Here is a 16,237-nt window from a genome sequence, read left to right as displayed (position 1 = left end):
AATAAATTGAAAAATTAAAAGAAAGCAATTTTTTTTTCGTTGATAATATCAATCCATTTTTTGAAGAAGAAGAGAAGAGTCGTAAAATAAATCAGCTGATTATCATTGAATCGTGTTGATGGTTGAATGAATAATGTTAAGAAGTATAGATTTTGTTTCGTAGTTTCCAACAATAACAACAACAACAACAACAAAAAAATGTATCCACCAACTTTTGTAGAAGGATGGTCAGATTTAGAATCGATCCAAAAAATTCAATATAATCGTCTTGGCCATACTGATATGTATGTTTCATTGATTAGTTTTGGTGCTGCACATGTTGGCCGTAATTGTTCATTATCGATTATTAATGATAAAAATCAACAAACACCTATGGATTGTAATATCAAACAACGAGAAGCAGTTATTGATACAATTTGTGAAGCAATACGTCTCGGTATTAATCTAGTTGATACATCACCATTCTATGGAATGGGATTATCTCAAATTATTGTCGGTCAGGTAGTAACAACAAAAAAAAACTTCAAATTTTTAGGTTTCGAACATTAATTTTTTTTCCAAATTCTAAAGGCATTGAAAAAAATTCCACGTAAATCATATTATTTGTCAACAAAAGTTGGACGACATTCTGATTGTACATTTGATTATAGCCGTAAAGCTATTGTAAAATCAATTGATAATAGTTTAAAAACATTGAATGTTGATTATATTGATATTTTATATGTTCATGATGTAGAATTTTGTCCAAGTATAGAAATGCTATTAAATGAAACATTACCCGAATTAGAACGATTACGTTTGTTGGGAAAAATTCGTTTTATAGGTATTTCTGGTTATCCATTATCATTGATTAGGTATGATGATATTTAATTTCACTACAATATTCATTTGGTAAAGTTTTGTAATAATTTTTTTGTTTTGTTTTACATTTACAGAGAAATTTTGGAAAAAAGTTCAATACAAATTAATGTCATACTTAGTTATTGTCGTTATTCACTTTGGGATAATGAACTAATTAATTATTTGGATTATTTTAAGGTAATGTATTTAAATTTTTATCATTTTTCTTCAACTTTTTTTGCACCGAAAAAAAGTCACAAGTTTTCATTTGAAAATCTTTTTTTTTGTTATTCGTTTCAGTCAAAAAATATTGGAATTATAAATGCAGCTATATTCGGTATGGGATTATTAGCTAATGATAATTCTACTGAAATTCCAAAATGGCATCCAGCATCGGAAAAAATTAAAAATCGTTGTCAACTTGCACGGAAAATTTGTATGGTAAGTTTGTTTTGTGTTTGTTTTTTCATTATTAATTACAAATAATAATCTTTTTGGTTGCAAAATTGCTATCAGGCAAATGGATCAATTCCATTAACTCGATTAGCAATTAGATATTCATTACTTGAAAAACGTATCGACACACATTTGATTGGAATGGAAAGGTAATATTTGGTATTTGATTTTCAATTCATTTTTTCTAATTCAAATATTTTTTTTTTCTTTCTACTCGTTTCACATTCAAATCTTTTGGCTTACCGAAACAAATATTTCATTCATTCAATCAATCAAACCAGTTTGGATATTGTCAAAAGTAATTTATCAGTAATCAAAGAATCAAATGATAATTATATTCATCATGAAATTGAATTACTTGATTTAATTTTACAACAAGCATTTGAAAAATCTATTATGCAAACATCATCATCATCAACATTAAATGAAAATTGGGAACAAGTTGAAGTGGATCGTTACCATGAAAATCCTGAAAAATTTATTCAATTTCTTTGTCAATGTTGGTCGGGTACTTGTCAATCAAATCAAATCAAAAACATTACCACAAAAAAAATAAATAATAAAAAACTTTAGTTCATCATTGTGATGATGAGTAAATAAAGTTATTTTGCGTGATATAATTAAAATGGGAAAATAAAAACCAACAAAAAAAATGATTTCATTAATTATTTGATTGAATGTTATTTTGACATTTTTTTTTCATTAAAAAAAAACTAAATACTTCCGTCATTGAATCACAGAAATGTGATTTAATCGTTATATCAATATTCCATTAATAATTATTATTACAAATTACATTTACGAATAATTTTTATATAATTATTTTTTTTTTGTTAATTTTATAAAAGAATTTTTATAATTTTTCTTTTGTTAAAAATAAATTTATAAGAGAAAAGAAACTTTGGTTATTTTGGGAAATTTTAGTTGTTTTTTTTCCAAAAAAAAAATTCCATTCGAATTATGAATGCCGATAAAAATGACGAAACAAAAATCAATATGATTATGGAAGAAGCAAATGAACAATGTGAACAAATGACAACAAAAATTTTATCCATTGTATTGAATGAATTTCCAAAGAAAATTGAACAAATTGATAAATTACGAAAAAAATTTGATTGGAAAATGATTTTAACAATGAAAAGAAATGATATTAAATCAATTTCAAATATGATTGTCAATCAATTGATGACAATCAAACAAAAAAATGATCAACATCATCAACCGATCTGCATTCAAAATGGTGATTATAAACCATTTTTATTTTGTTTAAACGAATCAAATAATAATAATCAAAACAACGATATGAAAACAATTACAATGATTGAAACAAATGAACAAATAAATGAATTAATTGAACAACTTAAACCATATATAATCGAATTGATTGATTTAACAACAAGAATAAATTTTGCATTAGAAACATTATCACCACAAATACAGGATGGTCATAATTTTGGTGTACATGTACAAACAAAAGCAATGATATTTGTTGGCAATATTCATCAATCTTGTTGTGAACAATTAACATTATTTCAATCATATTATAATCGGAGACAATCATCATTAAATTATTGTCTACTTTATCCACAATTAAATGATTATCAAAATTATCATTATGAAATTGAATGTGATACATTATATTCATTATGTTTATCAATTAATCAACTTTATAATTTTTATGCAAGTATTAATGATTTTGTTGTAAAAAATTTACAAAAATTAATTCATCCAAGAGATTGATTTCATTTTAATCTGGAATATTCTGTTATTATTTTTTTAAAATTGTAAAATTATGAATTTGAATTTCAATAAACAAACATTTTTCTGTTTCATTCCAAAGTTTCATGATCCATTTTGAATGAAACTTGCTTTTTCGATGATGATGATGATTCATTTTTATTATTATTGCTGTTATTATTATTATTATTATTTAATGATGATAATTGTTCATCAAATGTAATAGCCATATCATTCATTAATGATGGTGATACTAAACGTGATTGATCCATATTAATACGATATAATAATTTTGTAAACATTGTTATTAAATAACGATAATTTGGTTCTTGTGCAAATTTTAAACTACGTACATAAAGCATATAATGATAATATTCCGGTGGTAGATTGGCACATAATTCATCTAAATGTATCATTTTTTTTGTTATAAAAATATTTTCATATTTTTCACTATTATTATTACTTGTTGAATTATTAATTGGTAAACCTTGCCATGGTAATTTTCCATGTAAAAAATATAATAACATATAACCAATTGATTCAAGATCATCACGACGACTTAATTCTTTACCTTTATGTGCATGTAAACTCATATAACGTGGTGTACCGTATACACCGAATTTTTTCGGTTCTTGTTCAGTATCGTTTGCCGATATTTTCGGTATATGTTTTGAATCGGCTGTTTCAAATAATTTTGCATTTATCAAACCGACCATATAAACCTGATTAGATTTGGCCGTATTTGGACGGCCAAGACAAAAATTTTCCGGTTTAACATTACAGAATATTATTTTTTTCGAATGTACTGAACGCATTATTTCCAATATCATTATTGCAATCTGTGTTGTTGTACGAAGACTAAATCTAGAATTATTTGCAACCATTAATTGTTCTAAATTTGGTCCTAATAATTCCATAACCATTGCATAATATGGTCCACATTCACCAAAATGATATACTTTTGGTAATCCAGGTAATGGTCCTTTTTTTTTGTCAAAGAAAAAAAAACAAAAAGTTAATTAATTAAAAGAATCTCAACAATCAATGATAGGTGAATGAATTTTTCTTTTACCGAAAAACAATGGAAAAATAATGGAAAAAAATGATACCTACCCAATATACGATACCATTCATATTCTTTACGTAATTTTGCATTTGGATTATCTTTACGTACTAATTTTGTGGCACAAATTTCATTTGTTTTAACATTACGTGTTAGATATATTTGACCGAAGCTTCCTGTTCGACAGGAAAAAAAAGATAAAAAAGTAAAGTCAAGCAAAAAAAAAAAAATCCTGATCCAAAAAGATAATTTTTTTTTTGTTGAAAACCTACCAGCAGCAATAGAAAGACCTTGTATCAATACATATGATGAATCTTTAATTTCGGCACCTTCCAACGGAAATGTTGTCATTGATTCGTTACCGGTTTGTTGATTAGATGATGATTTTTCACTCATTTTTAGTGTTTTTTGATTTTCATTCATTCAGTGAAAAAATTCAGTGGGTAAAAAAATGATTTTAAAATAACAAACCACAACAGTAAAAATTCCAAAGAAAATCACTGGAGAAATGATTATTTTTCCTCTAAATCTTAATTTTATGATCCTTAATTTTTGATGTTTTTTTGTTGTACTTTTTTTTAAAGAAAGCAGAAGAAACAAAAAAAATCATTCCTTAATCTCTTTCCTCATAAATGAATGGATTGAATGGAAAACCATTAATGGATTTTTATTATGATCTAATCATCCTTTCCAACAGAAAATTTGTTGCAATTAGTTGTCATGGTTTTTTTTTGGAGAATTATTTTACCATTCGAATTCATTTCCATCGGATTTAAATCGGATTTTTATCATGGATTATATTTGATTTATAATGCTATCTAAGCAATAAGATCAAACTATATGATCATAAATGATTGAGGCTTCGAAGCGAAAATTTAAGCGAAACAACACATTTCTTTTCTATGCATTTTTTGAATTCATGTTTATTAAAAATTTTTTGTTTGTTTAAAGTAAAAAAATTTGAAAAAAATACAAAAAAAAAAATGGAGGATTAACATCGTTTGAGCTAATTGATGATAGTAATCAGGAGATAAGCGAATTTCAATCATTTCCGACCAAAGGCTATTAGAACGACATCGATATTTTTTGCTTAAAAAACAAACGCCAGTCATTTCCAGTTGCTGTTGTCCATCGGTTCGGAGAGAATCTACAAAATAGACAAATAAAAAGAAAAATGAATCGTCAAATGTTTTCTTTTTTGTTGATAGATAGCAAATATTGAAATGATCGATGAACAATTGATTGAAATTACCTTGGCCATAATGATTTATCATTGTGATGATCGATGATGATAATAATAAGAATCATGTAGGCAGGTTTGTTTGTTTTCTTTGTTTTGTTTTTTTTGAAAAAAAAGAACGAAAAATTCTATTATTAGATATAAAATGAATGTTCAATCAATATTGTCAACCATTGAAAACAAACAAAAAAAAATTGATGATAATTCCTATTATATTGACGTTTGTCTTAATATTTTAATGATTCTTTTTGAAGTTTAAAAGTTTCTACGCTTTAACGTTTCTCTACATCTTCAATTCAATTCTTTCAAATAACAAATTCTTAAAGATAATTCTGTTCACATTTTCATTATTGAATTAATCAAATATCAAAAGAAATTTCTTAACATTAATATTTCCGAGTGGTTTTTTGTTTTGTTTTGTTTTGTAATTCTTCCGTCAATGATTTCATTAACCAATCATTGACGGAAATTATCATTAACCAATACATATATTACTTAGGAACTTATCATCTTAATTAGAGAGACAAAAAAAACATATCTTTCTTTTTTTTTACTTTACCTTATCAATAATGACTGATAAAAAAGATGAAATCAAAAATCTTTAATCAATTAAAATTAATTACATTTCTAAATAAACATCAACATCATCATCATCAATATAAAAAGGTATCTTATATCATTGGATTTGATTGTTATTTGTTTAAATTGTTTTTTGTTGTTTTGCTTGTTTTGTTTTTTGTTTTTGTTTATACCTTTCTTTCTTTTGTTTGGTTTGGTTTGATTTTGTTCGCTGAAACAAAATGAAATTCTTCATTTATCATTCATTTTTTGTTATTTTGGGATTATTTTTGGGTAATTATGAAAACAAATTATTAATTTTATCGTTTTTTTCCACAGATTAAACAAGTTATTGTTTTTTTTCTGTTTCTCTCTTCCTCTTTTCATTCACTAAGTCATGATGATTCTAGAACCAACAATGGCCAATCCAATACCAGGTTTGATTTGATTAAAAAATTTTCAATTTAATATTTTTGTTTGTTTGTGTTTTTGTTTTATTCTAATCAAAATAGAAATTCAATTAGCTGATTCACCTGTAGCCGATTCATTTGATTGTCCATTAACATCATTATGTAGAAAACATTGTCAAGAAAATGGTTTTAAAGATGGTGTTTGTCAAGGTTTATTGAATAAAGATTGTCGTTGTATTGGTTGATTTTTTTCTTTTTGGGATAAAAATTAACCGACAATTATTTTAGAAAAACTGATGAAACAAACAAATCTTAACCTTTATTATTATCATTATTAACAGGTCATTACTTTTATTCTATTTAAATATCAAAGATGAAAAAAATTAAATAAAATTAATTGAAATTACATTCATAATTACATTAACATCATTCAATTTATCTGACATTATTATTATTTAAAAAAAACTGATAAAACAAACAAAAAAAATTCTTGACCTTTATCATTATCATTATCTGAAATAATAAAGGGTCATTACTGTATTTAAATATCAGATATTATTATTGTTAATAAATATCAAAGGTGAAAAATTGAATAAAAATCAATCGACATCATTCAATTTGTCTGTCATTATTATTAATTACTGCTTTGTCTGTCTAACTTTTTGTCATTGTCAAATCAACATTTATCCACTTTGGAAATAAACATTATTGCCGAAAAAATGAAATTCTTAATTGGTCATTCATTAGCCATTATTTTGGGATTAATTTTGGGTAACAAGAACAAAAAAAAATCTCCTATTTTTTTCACACAGAGATTTATTCGGTTATTTTCTTTTTTTTTCTATTTTCTCACTTTCTCTTCACTGATAAGCTTTGATGATTTTGCAACCAACAATGGCATCAACAACTCCAAAATCCGGTATGATATTCATTTATTTGATTAAACTATTTTTTTTTTTAATTTAATTTTCAAAATGTTTGCACGAAATCGACAAAAAAAATGATATAAATAGAAAATCAATCAACCAATTCATCTTTATCTGGAAGTTATAGCTGTCCAGAACCTGCATTATGTATAAAACATTGTCAAGAAACTGGTTACAAAAATGGTATTTGTACAGGTCATGGTTTCCATGATTGTCAATGTGTTAACTGAGCGAAAACCAAGAATCGTATAACTAACTAACTATGAATTCAAAAATTTCATAATCATAATGGACAAATTTCAGTAACAACACCTTCGATCATGTCAAAAATTTGGGTAATAAACACGATAAAAACATATAAAAATGATTTTTAAAAGAAAAATACGAAAAAAAAACATGCAAATTTTATCATTGTTGCTGTTGTTAATTAATAAATTAATAAAACATACCTTATTTGATTCGAATAACATGTTTTTGTTATGAATTACTCTAATCATATTGATTTTTTGTTTCTTCTTTTCATCGATTCTTTGGTTATTTTCTTTGTTTGTTTCATTAACAAACCAACCAACCAACCAACAAACCTTGGTTTTATTTTTGCAATCGATCAATAATCTTTGTTATCAATAGTCGTCGTCGTCATCGTCGTCATGAAGATCAATATCCAAATAAGAAAAAAAAATTATTCATAAATTATTTATTATTATCCCTTGTTTTTTATCCATATTATTATTATTCAATTTTCGTTTCATTTTATTCTTCTTATCATCATTATCATTATTATTAATAGAATGTTGATTCAAATTATTAATCCATCTACAATAATGATAAATATTTGCAAATATCATTTTCATGTCAGACTATTTCCAGAATAATCATAAAGAGGAAGAAGAAACCAAAAAACAATAAGTATTATTTTTTTTTTTTTTTTAAACATGATAAATAATGATTATTATAATAAACTATTTTGTTTTTTGTTTTTGTTTTTTATATTATAAAATAATAATAATACTTACACGAAAATTTTTACTCATAAATGAATAAATAATTGGATTCATAAAACTATGTGCCATTGAAATCCAATGACAAAAAAAATAACTACCAACAAATGCATAATATTTAAATTCCGAATCAACACGAAGAAAATTTGATTTAAAATATATTAATATATTGAATAATTGGATTGGTAACCAACATATAGTGAATACACCGATTATAATGATAAGCATTTTTAGTACCTATATTTATATATTTGGTAACAAACAAACACAAACACCTCTCTCTCTCTAAACTACTGGAAGAATCACCGTAAATTAAATCTCTTTTTTAACCGAATGTTTATGGTAATCGTTTTTTTTTCGTTCGTTCATTCGTTTGATTTTGATGCTATTTTATTTTTTGATTTCAATTTAATAATAGTGATTTATTGCATATATGCATTGTTTGTTTGTTTGTTTGTTTGTTTGTTCAAAGGTGTTTGATAATTTATATTCAACATTTTCATTGTTTTTTTTTCGCCGTATGTTATCTGAAATAAAACAGAAAACAGAAAATTCAATTTAAAAATGTTATCAACAACAATGTCAATTATCAGCGATAGAGAAATAAAGCACTTTATTTAAAATTCGTCTTTTTTTTATTTATATAGATCATCATCATCATTTTTTGCACCTCAAACAGCACAAACAATACAAATAGCCTTTGGGCAGTATACTGAATGAAATGAAAATGAAATGATTCACACATTTTTGATCAAATTTCATATGAATGGCTAGGTTTTTTCTGCTTCAGTTCTAAAACAAAAAGCAGAATTGTTCTTTGTTTCAAAATATAAACAGACATTTACAAAATCTAATTGTTTTTTTGGTGGAACTTGAAAACTTGAAAAGAAAAAAAAGTTACTTACATGAGATTGTTGCATACGGAATATTCTGCAACTTTTTCTTTTCTTTTTCATTTTTAATAGAATCAATCCAGAATAATGAAAACCGAGAGTTCATGTTTCATCAGAAATGATACCGAGTTTACTGAAAGAAAAAAAACGGATAAAAATAGAAAATTCAAATGAAAAATGAAAAGAATTCTTTTGAATTTTTTCAAAAATAAAATTATCACTAAAAAAGAAAGAATATTTTCTGTCATCTAGTGTTAATCGAACGAAATAATCACATAACGTTTTATATGAATAGTATTTAGACACCGCCAATATATATGTGTTCGAAAAGTAGTAGCATTGATTTGAATTGAAAAAAAAATAAAGAAAAACAGTTAATGTGAATCACCGGTGATTCGATCGAAAAATGACACACACACACAGACAATATTCAAGTTTTTCTCACTATCTTTAATCAATACCACTATGTTTTTTTTTTTTTTTTTTTTGGTTGTTGTTGTTAACTTGTTATCCGTATAGGGCGCTACTCATCATTTTTTATTGTTTGGTCGATTTTTTTTTCTTCTTTTTTCTTCTTTTCCATTTTGCTTTTGGTTATATGGGAATTTCAATGGTTTCTATCAATAGCAGCAGTAAGCAGCAGCCAGTAGCTCCTCTATGTTTTTTGTTATCTCAATGCAATACAAAAATCTGACGTGGAAATTATCATCATAAAGTCAACGACGACGACGACAAATTATTTTGTAAATGTGATGTGTGTTTTCATTTTTTGGGTTTGATTGATATTCGATTTAATTTTGTTCGGAAATCATCATCATAATCATCATAATCATCATTAGAAAAATTTGTGTTTCGAATCCCAAAAAAAATTATTATTATTTATTAGCACATTCACATTTACATTCATCTTTATCCATCTTTATCACCATCATTATCATCGAAACTATATTCAACCTGTTTTTTTTTTCTTTAATTTGGATGTGAATTTGGTTTTTTTTGATACACATCTTTTTGTTGTTGTTGTTGTTGTTGTTGGGAGGTTAGTTGATTCAAGTTTCAGATTGATTTTGTGGAGCTGTATTCCATGTGTTTTATGTGTGTTTTGAGTGTGTGTTTTGATGACGAGTAATTACATCAGTCTTTTCTTTCTGTTTTGTTTTGTTTTTTTGATCATAGATTAATTGGCATACAACAACAAATCTTTGCTTGAATTAACCAAAAAAAAGAAGGTAAAATGATTGTGATTAAATGTAAATCAATGTTTAATTGAAGGATTTTGTTTTTCCAGATATAGACGCCCATCAGATTTACAATTTTAACATTTTTTTTTTAGTCATTCCAACTTGATCATCTTTAACAAAATTTGAAAAAAATTGCAGTGCTCATCTTTGAAATTCATCTTAATAATTACTAAATAATCACTGAATTTAAAATCAAACAAACAAAATGGGAAACGTTTTTGCAAATCTATTCAAAGGCCTTTTTGGTAAAAAAGAGATGCGAATTTTGATGGTCGGTTTAGATGCGGCCGGTAAAACAACAATTTTGTATAAGCTTAAACTTGGTGAAATAGTCACTACAATTCCAACTATCGGTATGTTGTTTATCTAGAATTTGTTGTTTTTTTTCATAGATCATTTTCATTCATTTAAAATTATAAATTCTATTCAGGATTCAATGTTGAAACAGTTGAATATAAAAACATTAGTTTTACTGTTTGGGATGTTGGTGGACAGGATAAAATTCGTCCATTATGGAGGCATTATTTTCAAAATACACAGGGCCTTATTTTTGTGGTCGATAGTAATGATCGTGAACGTGTTGGTGAAGCACGTGAAGAATTGATGCGTATGTTGGCTGAAGATGAATTACGTGATGCTGTACTATTGATCTTTGCAAACAAACAAGTATGTTTTGGTTTTTCTTATTAATCTAATTTAATCTAAATTGATTTATTTCTTCCTAATTAAAGGATTTGCCAAATGCAATGAGTGCGGCCGAAATTACCGATAAACTTGGTCTTCATTCATTGCGTAATAGAAATTGGTATATTCAGGCAACATGTGCTACGACCGGTGATGGTCTTTATGAAGGATTAGATTGGCTTTCCAATCAGCTTAAATATCAAAAATGAAGCATTTTTTTCATCAACAATCATGATCAACGGATAACAACAAAAAAACAAATGAAAAAATAATAATAATAAGAATTTCCTTCATCACCTTATCCTTATTATCCTTTCTTTATCGTTCTCTCTCTCTCTCTCTCTTACAAATGTTTCACATTTTTGATGATTTTATAAATAATTAAAAATATTGGATTTGAAAAAATAATAACGATAATTATAATCAACCAACCAACCAACAAACCAATTCATTTTGATCAATGTGAAAACAAAACAAAACAAATGAATTCAATGCCACACACATACACGATACACACACAAACATTAACAAACACAGAATTCATCACTGATTTCTTTTTTTTTTTATAAAAAAAAATAAAATAATGAAATTCCGAACGCGATAATTGTTTTTTGTTTGATTGATTCGTTCCATAAACAACAACAGAAAACATTTTTTTTTCACAAATGCCATTCACACACACACACACACAAGATTTAAATCAATTTTCAATCACACACACACACACACCTGCGAATGATCCAATATTTAAGATGTTAAAGGATTAATGGGATCAATCAACCAAACAAACAGATACACAACCATCCATCATTTTACATGATCCGTATGAAAAACAAAACAAAACAAAATAATTTGATTCTTTTTTTTTCATTCTTTTCTTTTCTTTTCTTTTTTTAAATATAGATTTTTATTTTATAAAAAAAAACAATGCAAAATAAATTCCTTTTGTTTCTCTCTCGGTCTCTTTTTAATCATTCATTCATTCGTTCAAAGTTGATTCTTGATTTTTCGTTACAGGAATCGTTGTTGTTGCCTGATCTGTTTAAATCTATTGTCGATAATGATGTGTAGAAATAATTGGTGGTGTTGCATGTACTGCATTCTGTATACGTGCAAAACTTTCAGCAACAGTTGTTATACGTGGTTCTGGTCCTGATTGTTGCGGTTTAATCATCATCATTTCAATTGGTTCGGCTGATAATGATGATAATCGTGTTGATATTAATGGTGCCATATTTACCATTGATGATGTTGTTGATGGTAATGATGATGATGATGGCATTGATCCAATACCACTATTACTACCTGGTGGTAATAATGTATTAATACTTTCACCTTCAGTATCTGTATTAATTAATGATGAATCATTTGAATTTTGTAATTTTTTTGCATTATTACTACTACTGGATAGATAAAGATTATCAAGATAATCTGGATGATTATTATCATAATAACCACCAATAGTTTGTTGTGGTATATAACCGGAATATTGTTGTTGATCATATGAATTTGGTGACAGTAATGATGAACCAGAATGATATGTTTGACCAAGAAATGGTGTAAGATGTGTTGAATAACTATTTCCACCACTGTATCCACCAGGTAAATGATCATGAATTTTTGAATAAGTATGATGTATTGTTGGTTGATGATTACCATTATGATGACCATTATGATAATAATGTTGATGATCTAAATGTTTTTTCAATAATTCTTTTTTATGTTTTAATAAATTCATTTTGTTTAAATCTAATGATAATGGATAATGTGATGAATGGCCATGACCATGATGATCATCATAATGATCATTATCAATAATTAAATGTGGATCATTTGATTCAATTTTTGTACCATATTTTTTACTATCATAATTTTTATGCATATCCATTGTGGATTTGGATCCATGATCATGATCACCATAATATGAATGATGACCATTTTTTGAACCAGTTGATTTTCCCGATGAATATTCTTTATCATAAACAAAATGTTTTTCATAACCATAACCACGATTACGTTGATAAACATGATGATCATTATAATCTTTATGATTACCACTTTTACCACCATATTTATCTCTTTTATGATGACCATTATATTTATTTAAACCTTTTTTTTTTTGTTTTTTGAAAATGGAAAAAAGAAGAAAAAAACAGAAAAAAATTTCCAATGAAAATCCTTTTTTTTCTCACGCTGGACGACACAAGTTTACACAGATTGACCGACCAACCAACCAAACACAAATACTAACCTTGATCCAAATGTTCACTGTCACCATAATTTTTATAACCTAGATTTTTTTTTAAGAAAAAGAAAAAGACATAGATATTACACAGATTAGAAAAGTTTTCATTTTGTCTTTATGAAACAACAAATTAATTTTCTTTCACACTAATTTTCTCACCACCAACAACAACTATTGTATAATTTATTAACATTTAGTTAGTTTACAACTTCAAGAAATACATTACAAACAAACATAAAATAAAAATTACGTGATTTGAATATTCTTTTAATTAATTAATTGCGTTAATTAACTTTTCATCTTTTCTCTCTCTCTCTCTCTCTCTCTCTCTCTCTCTCTCTCTCTCTCTCTCTCTCTCTCTCTCTCTCTCTCTCATTTTTATCGTTAATAACAATCAAAATGAAAAAGTTTCTGAAATCTGAAATAAGAGATAATGATGTCACGATGACATCATTAAGAAAACAAAAACAAAAAACAAAAAAACATACCATCATTCGAAATATTATCATCACCACCATAATGTCCAAGAATATTTTTACCACCACCACTACCAATACCTCCATATTTATAAAGATCATCATAACTTGATATACCACCGCCACTATAATGACCATTATTATTATGATTATTATCTAAATATGATTCACCAAGTATTGGTCCTAATGCACCGGTTGTAAATGATTCTTGTGTTTTTAGATCATTATTATCATTATTATTTTGTTTTTGATAATGATCATTTTTTCTATCATGGTTAATAGTTAGCGATAATGATGATGATGATGATGATGAAAAGATGGTGAGGAAAATTAACCATAAAAATCTGATTGATGATGATTCAAACATGATTGATTGATTGATTGATTGATTGATTGATAATCAATTAAACCATTAACACACACACACACACAGGTAAACACCGAAGGAAATCACGAAATTCAGCAAAACAAAAAACTTCAATTTATTTTATGTCGAAGAATAAGAAGAAAACAAACTTTTTTTTTGAAAAAAAAATGCAAGAATCCTCCGTTTTTGAAAAGATTTACATATGAACAGGACAAAAAAAATAAGATCAAGATTCATTTATATAGGCGCAAACAAACAAACGAAAAAAAATGAATCTTAAACAGAACAGAACAGAACTAAACTTCTTCTTTAAAACATCCAAAAAAAACCTCTTGTCATATCGGTTAGTGTTAAAATATTATAACATTATTATTATTATTATTATTATTTTTTTTTTTGAATCCATTCTCACCATCAACAACAACGATAATCGTTGAAATCTAAATCGCAAAAAGAAAAAACTAACTAAACTAAACTAACTAACTGCGATGTGATATGTGTGATTGACACACACACACACATGTAATTCTTTTTTTTTCATTACATTTCGCAATTTGATAATTTGAATAATGAAAATTATTTATTTAAAAAAATGAATGGACAATGTAAGTGATATCTTGTTGACCGATTGATGAGAAAATTTTCACTAACTAACAGAACATAACAGAACATAAGAAATGAACAGAACAGAACGATGTTTATGTCAAAATGATTTCAATCAATTATCGTTTCAAAGTTATTATCGTTTATCATCATCATCATAATCAACATCAACATCATTTTAAGCAAAATTAGTTTCGATTTAATTATTATCAATTTTTTTTATAAAAAAAAAGATAATACTTTTTTAAAATGAAACAAACAATTATCCTTTTGATGATTATGATGATGATGATAAATGTCAAATATGTAAAAAAAAATTCCAGATAAAATTTCACAAATGTTGTTGCTAATTTATCAAACAACGTTCGTTTTGTTTTCGTTTCGTTGACAATTTTAGGTCAAAAGATTTGTCCAGCTCGAAAATCTTCAAACATTGTTGATTATTGGAAAATGAATCTTTTTTTGTTGTTGTTGTTTAATTTCACACAGAAACAAAACAAAATTGATTTGACAATCAAAATGAAAAAAACCTTGAAATTTTTTTTTTTGGATCAAAATGTCTCACGTGATGATAATGATGATTGAAGAAATAGCCATTGAAAATATTCGGAAATCAATCATCACAATTGTTTCGATGAAATGTGATCCTTTTTTTTCTGTTTCTCCTTTCTCCAAATGTATATCATTAAAATTTAATAATATATTCCATCAAATGAATGAATGAATGAATGAATGGTACTTGGCTGTATCAGTTTTCTTTTTTTTGGGGTCAATTAAAGATTGTCGACGTTGTTGTTGTTGTCAAACAAACACATAATTGTATGGCATTCTCATTGGATTATTGTGTGTTTGCTCCATAATTATTCATTCATTCGATCAATCGATTTTCACATTGAATTTTTACAATTTTTTGTCAAAAAATTTCTGTTGTTGTTTGTTTGTTGTCCAATAATTTTAGGCTTTTGATTGATTTTTTTTTCTTTTGGATTTATTTTCGGAATTTTTTTTCCTTCTTTCTTTCGTTGGATTTACCTTGAAACAAAGCAAAACTTTTTGTTGAAAACTTTTTTTGTTTTTGATTTTCTTCAATGAATTCAGAAAAAAAAAGAAAAATTTGATGAGAAAATCTTTGGAAAATCCACCAATTTGATGATAATAACGATTCGGATTTGTTTTCGTTTTCGTTTGTTTCCAAATGATCATTATTAGTTTATCTTTTTTTGGAAACATAATCCAACAAGGAGGTGGTGATGGTAGTAAAACTTTTATTTTCATTTTTTGACCCAAAAATATAATGACCAAATGATGATAATGATTGTCCAAAAAAAAAAAACAGAAAACATCATCACCATTTGTTTGATCTGATTGAACCACATTACATCCATTCTTTTTTCCCATCATTTTTTTCACATTCATTAACCAACTGAAACATGGTGTTATTTTACGGTGATGGAATCTTTTTTTTTAACAAAATCCGAAAAAAATAGACAATTGTCG

At 26.2% G+C, this 16,237-nt stretch overlaps 7 protein-coding genes across 11 annotated transcripts; 4 read left to right on the top strand and 3 right to left on the bottom strand.

Annotated features, from left to right (window-relative positions):
• The first annotated feature begins 19 nt into the window (after nt 1-19).
• Nucleotides 20-2,086, top strand: LOC113790066 (uncharacterized). Its single transcript, XM_027339681.2, has 6 exons — nt 20-501; nt 571-854; nt 936-1,038; nt 1,141-1,281; nt 1,357-1,445; nt 1,578-2,086. The coding sequence occupies exons 1-6, from the start codon at nt 127-129 to the stop codon at nt 1,867-1,869; spliced, it is 1,284 nt and encodes a 427-aa protein (XP_027195482.2). The 5' UTR covers nt 20-126; the 3' UTR covers nt 1,870-2,086.
• A 119-nt stretch (nt 2,087-2,205) lies between these two features.
• Nucleotides 2,206-6,719, top strand: LOC113790068 (uncharacterized). The gene is made up of 3 exons (XM_075824307.1): nt 2,206-2,976; nt 6,234-6,331; nt 6,407-6,719. Exons 1-3 carry the CDS (start codon nt 2,257-2,259, stop codon nt 6,420-6,422), a joined length of 834 nt encoding a protein of 277 aa, XP_075680422.1. The 5' UTR covers nt 2,206-2,256; the 3' UTR covers nt 6,423-6,719.
• Nucleotides 3,111-4,594, bottom strand: LOC113790067 (casein kinase I-like). Of its 4 annotated transcripts, XM_075824305.1 has the most exons (5): nt 4,369-4,593; nt 4,147-4,272; nt 3,605-4,015; nt 3,497-3,520; nt 3,111-3,436 (listed from the first exon to the last, which is right to left on the bottom strand). In XM_075824305.1, exons 1-5 carry the CDS (start codon nt 4,517-4,519, stop codon nt 3,126-3,128), a joined length of 1,023 nt encoding a protein of 340 aa, XP_075680420.1. In that variant the 5' UTR covers nt 4,520-4,593; the 3' UTR covers nt 3,111-3,125. The 4 variants fall into 4 exon arrangements, with proteins under 4 accessions (XP_075680420.1, XP_075680419.1, XP_075680421.1 ...); XM_075824304.1 differs by having other exon boundaries at nt 3,111-3,520; nt 4,369-4,594; XM_075824306.1 differs by lacking the exon at nt 3,497-3,520 and having other exon boundaries at nt 4,369-4,592.
• On the bottom strand, nt 5,033-9,479 carry LOC142646133 (orexin receptor type 2-like). 2 transcript variants are annotated; one of them, XR_012847130.1, is made up of 4 exons: nt 9,137-9,360; nt 7,680-7,845; nt 5,349-5,425; nt 5,033-5,243 (listed from the first exon to the last, which is right to left on the bottom strand). XR_012847130.1 is itself a non-coding variant. In XM_075824309.1 (3 exons), exons 2-3 carry the CDS (start codon nt 8,457-8,459, stop codon nt 7,917-7,919), a joined length of 387 nt encoding a protein of 128 aa, XP_075680424.1. In that variant the 5' UTR covers nt 8,460-8,758; nt 9,137-9,479; the 3' UTR covers nt 7,680-7,916. The 2 variants fall into 2 exon arrangements, 1 of the variants encoding a protein (XP_075680424.1); XM_075824309.1 differs by lacking the exons at nt 5,033-5,243; nt 5,349-5,425 and adding an exon at nt 8,247-8,758 and having other exon boundaries at nt 7,680-8,090; nt 9,137-9,479.
• Nucleotides 6,918-7,697, top strand: LOC142646134 (uncharacterized). Its single transcript, XM_075824310.1, has 3 exons — nt 6,918-7,075; nt 7,176-7,223; nt 7,318-7,697. The coding sequence occupies exons 1-3, from the start codon at nt 7,024-7,026 to the stop codon at nt 7,458-7,460; spliced, it is 243 nt and encodes an 80-aa protein (XP_075680425.1). The 5' UTR covers nt 6,918-7,023; the 3' UTR covers nt 7,461-7,697.
• Nucleotides 9,480-9,718: 239 nt separating the features above from the next.
• Nucleotides 9,719-12,003, top strand: LOC113789282 (ADP-ribosylation factor 1). The gene is made up of 5 exons (XM_075824308.1): nt 9,719-10,163; nt 10,301-10,353; nt 10,413-10,718; nt 10,796-11,031; nt 11,097-12,003. The coding sequence occupies exons 3-5, from the start codon at nt 10,571-10,573 to the stop codon at nt 11,256-11,258; spliced, it is 546 nt and encodes a 181-aa protein (XP_075680423.1). The 5' UTR covers nt 9,719-10,163; nt 10,301-10,353; nt 10,413-10,570; the 3' UTR covers nt 11,259-12,003.
• A 50-nt stretch (nt 12,004-12,053) lies between these two features.
• On the bottom strand, nt 12,054-14,433 carry LOC113789281 (uncharacterized). Its single transcript, XM_027338798.2, has 3 exons — nt 13,783-14,433; nt 13,301-13,339; nt 12,054-13,158 (listed from the first exon to the last, which is right to left on the bottom strand). The coding sequence occupies exons 1-3, from the start codon at nt 14,135-14,137 to the stop codon at nt 12,098-12,100; spliced, it is 1,455 nt and encodes a 484-aa protein (XP_027194599.2). The 5' UTR covers nt 14,138-14,433; the 3' UTR covers nt 12,054-12,097.
• Nucleotides 14,434-16,237: the final 1,804 nt, after the last annotated feature.

This window comes from Dermatophagoides pteronyssinus, unplaced genomic scaffold (assembly GCF_027571235.1).
Source record: "Dermatophagoides pteronyssinus isolate colony J.1.1.1.1 unplaced genomic scaffold, Derpt_VIB-CSIC_2022.12 sq0066, whole genome shotgun sequence".
Lineage (NCBI taxonomy): Eukaryota > Metazoa > Arthropoda > Arachnida > Sarcoptiformes > Pyroglyphidae > Dermatophagoides > Dermatophagoides pteronyssinus.
The sequence above is the reverse complement of the archived record's forward strand: the minus strand, read 5'-3'. Positions and strand labels throughout refer to the sequence as shown.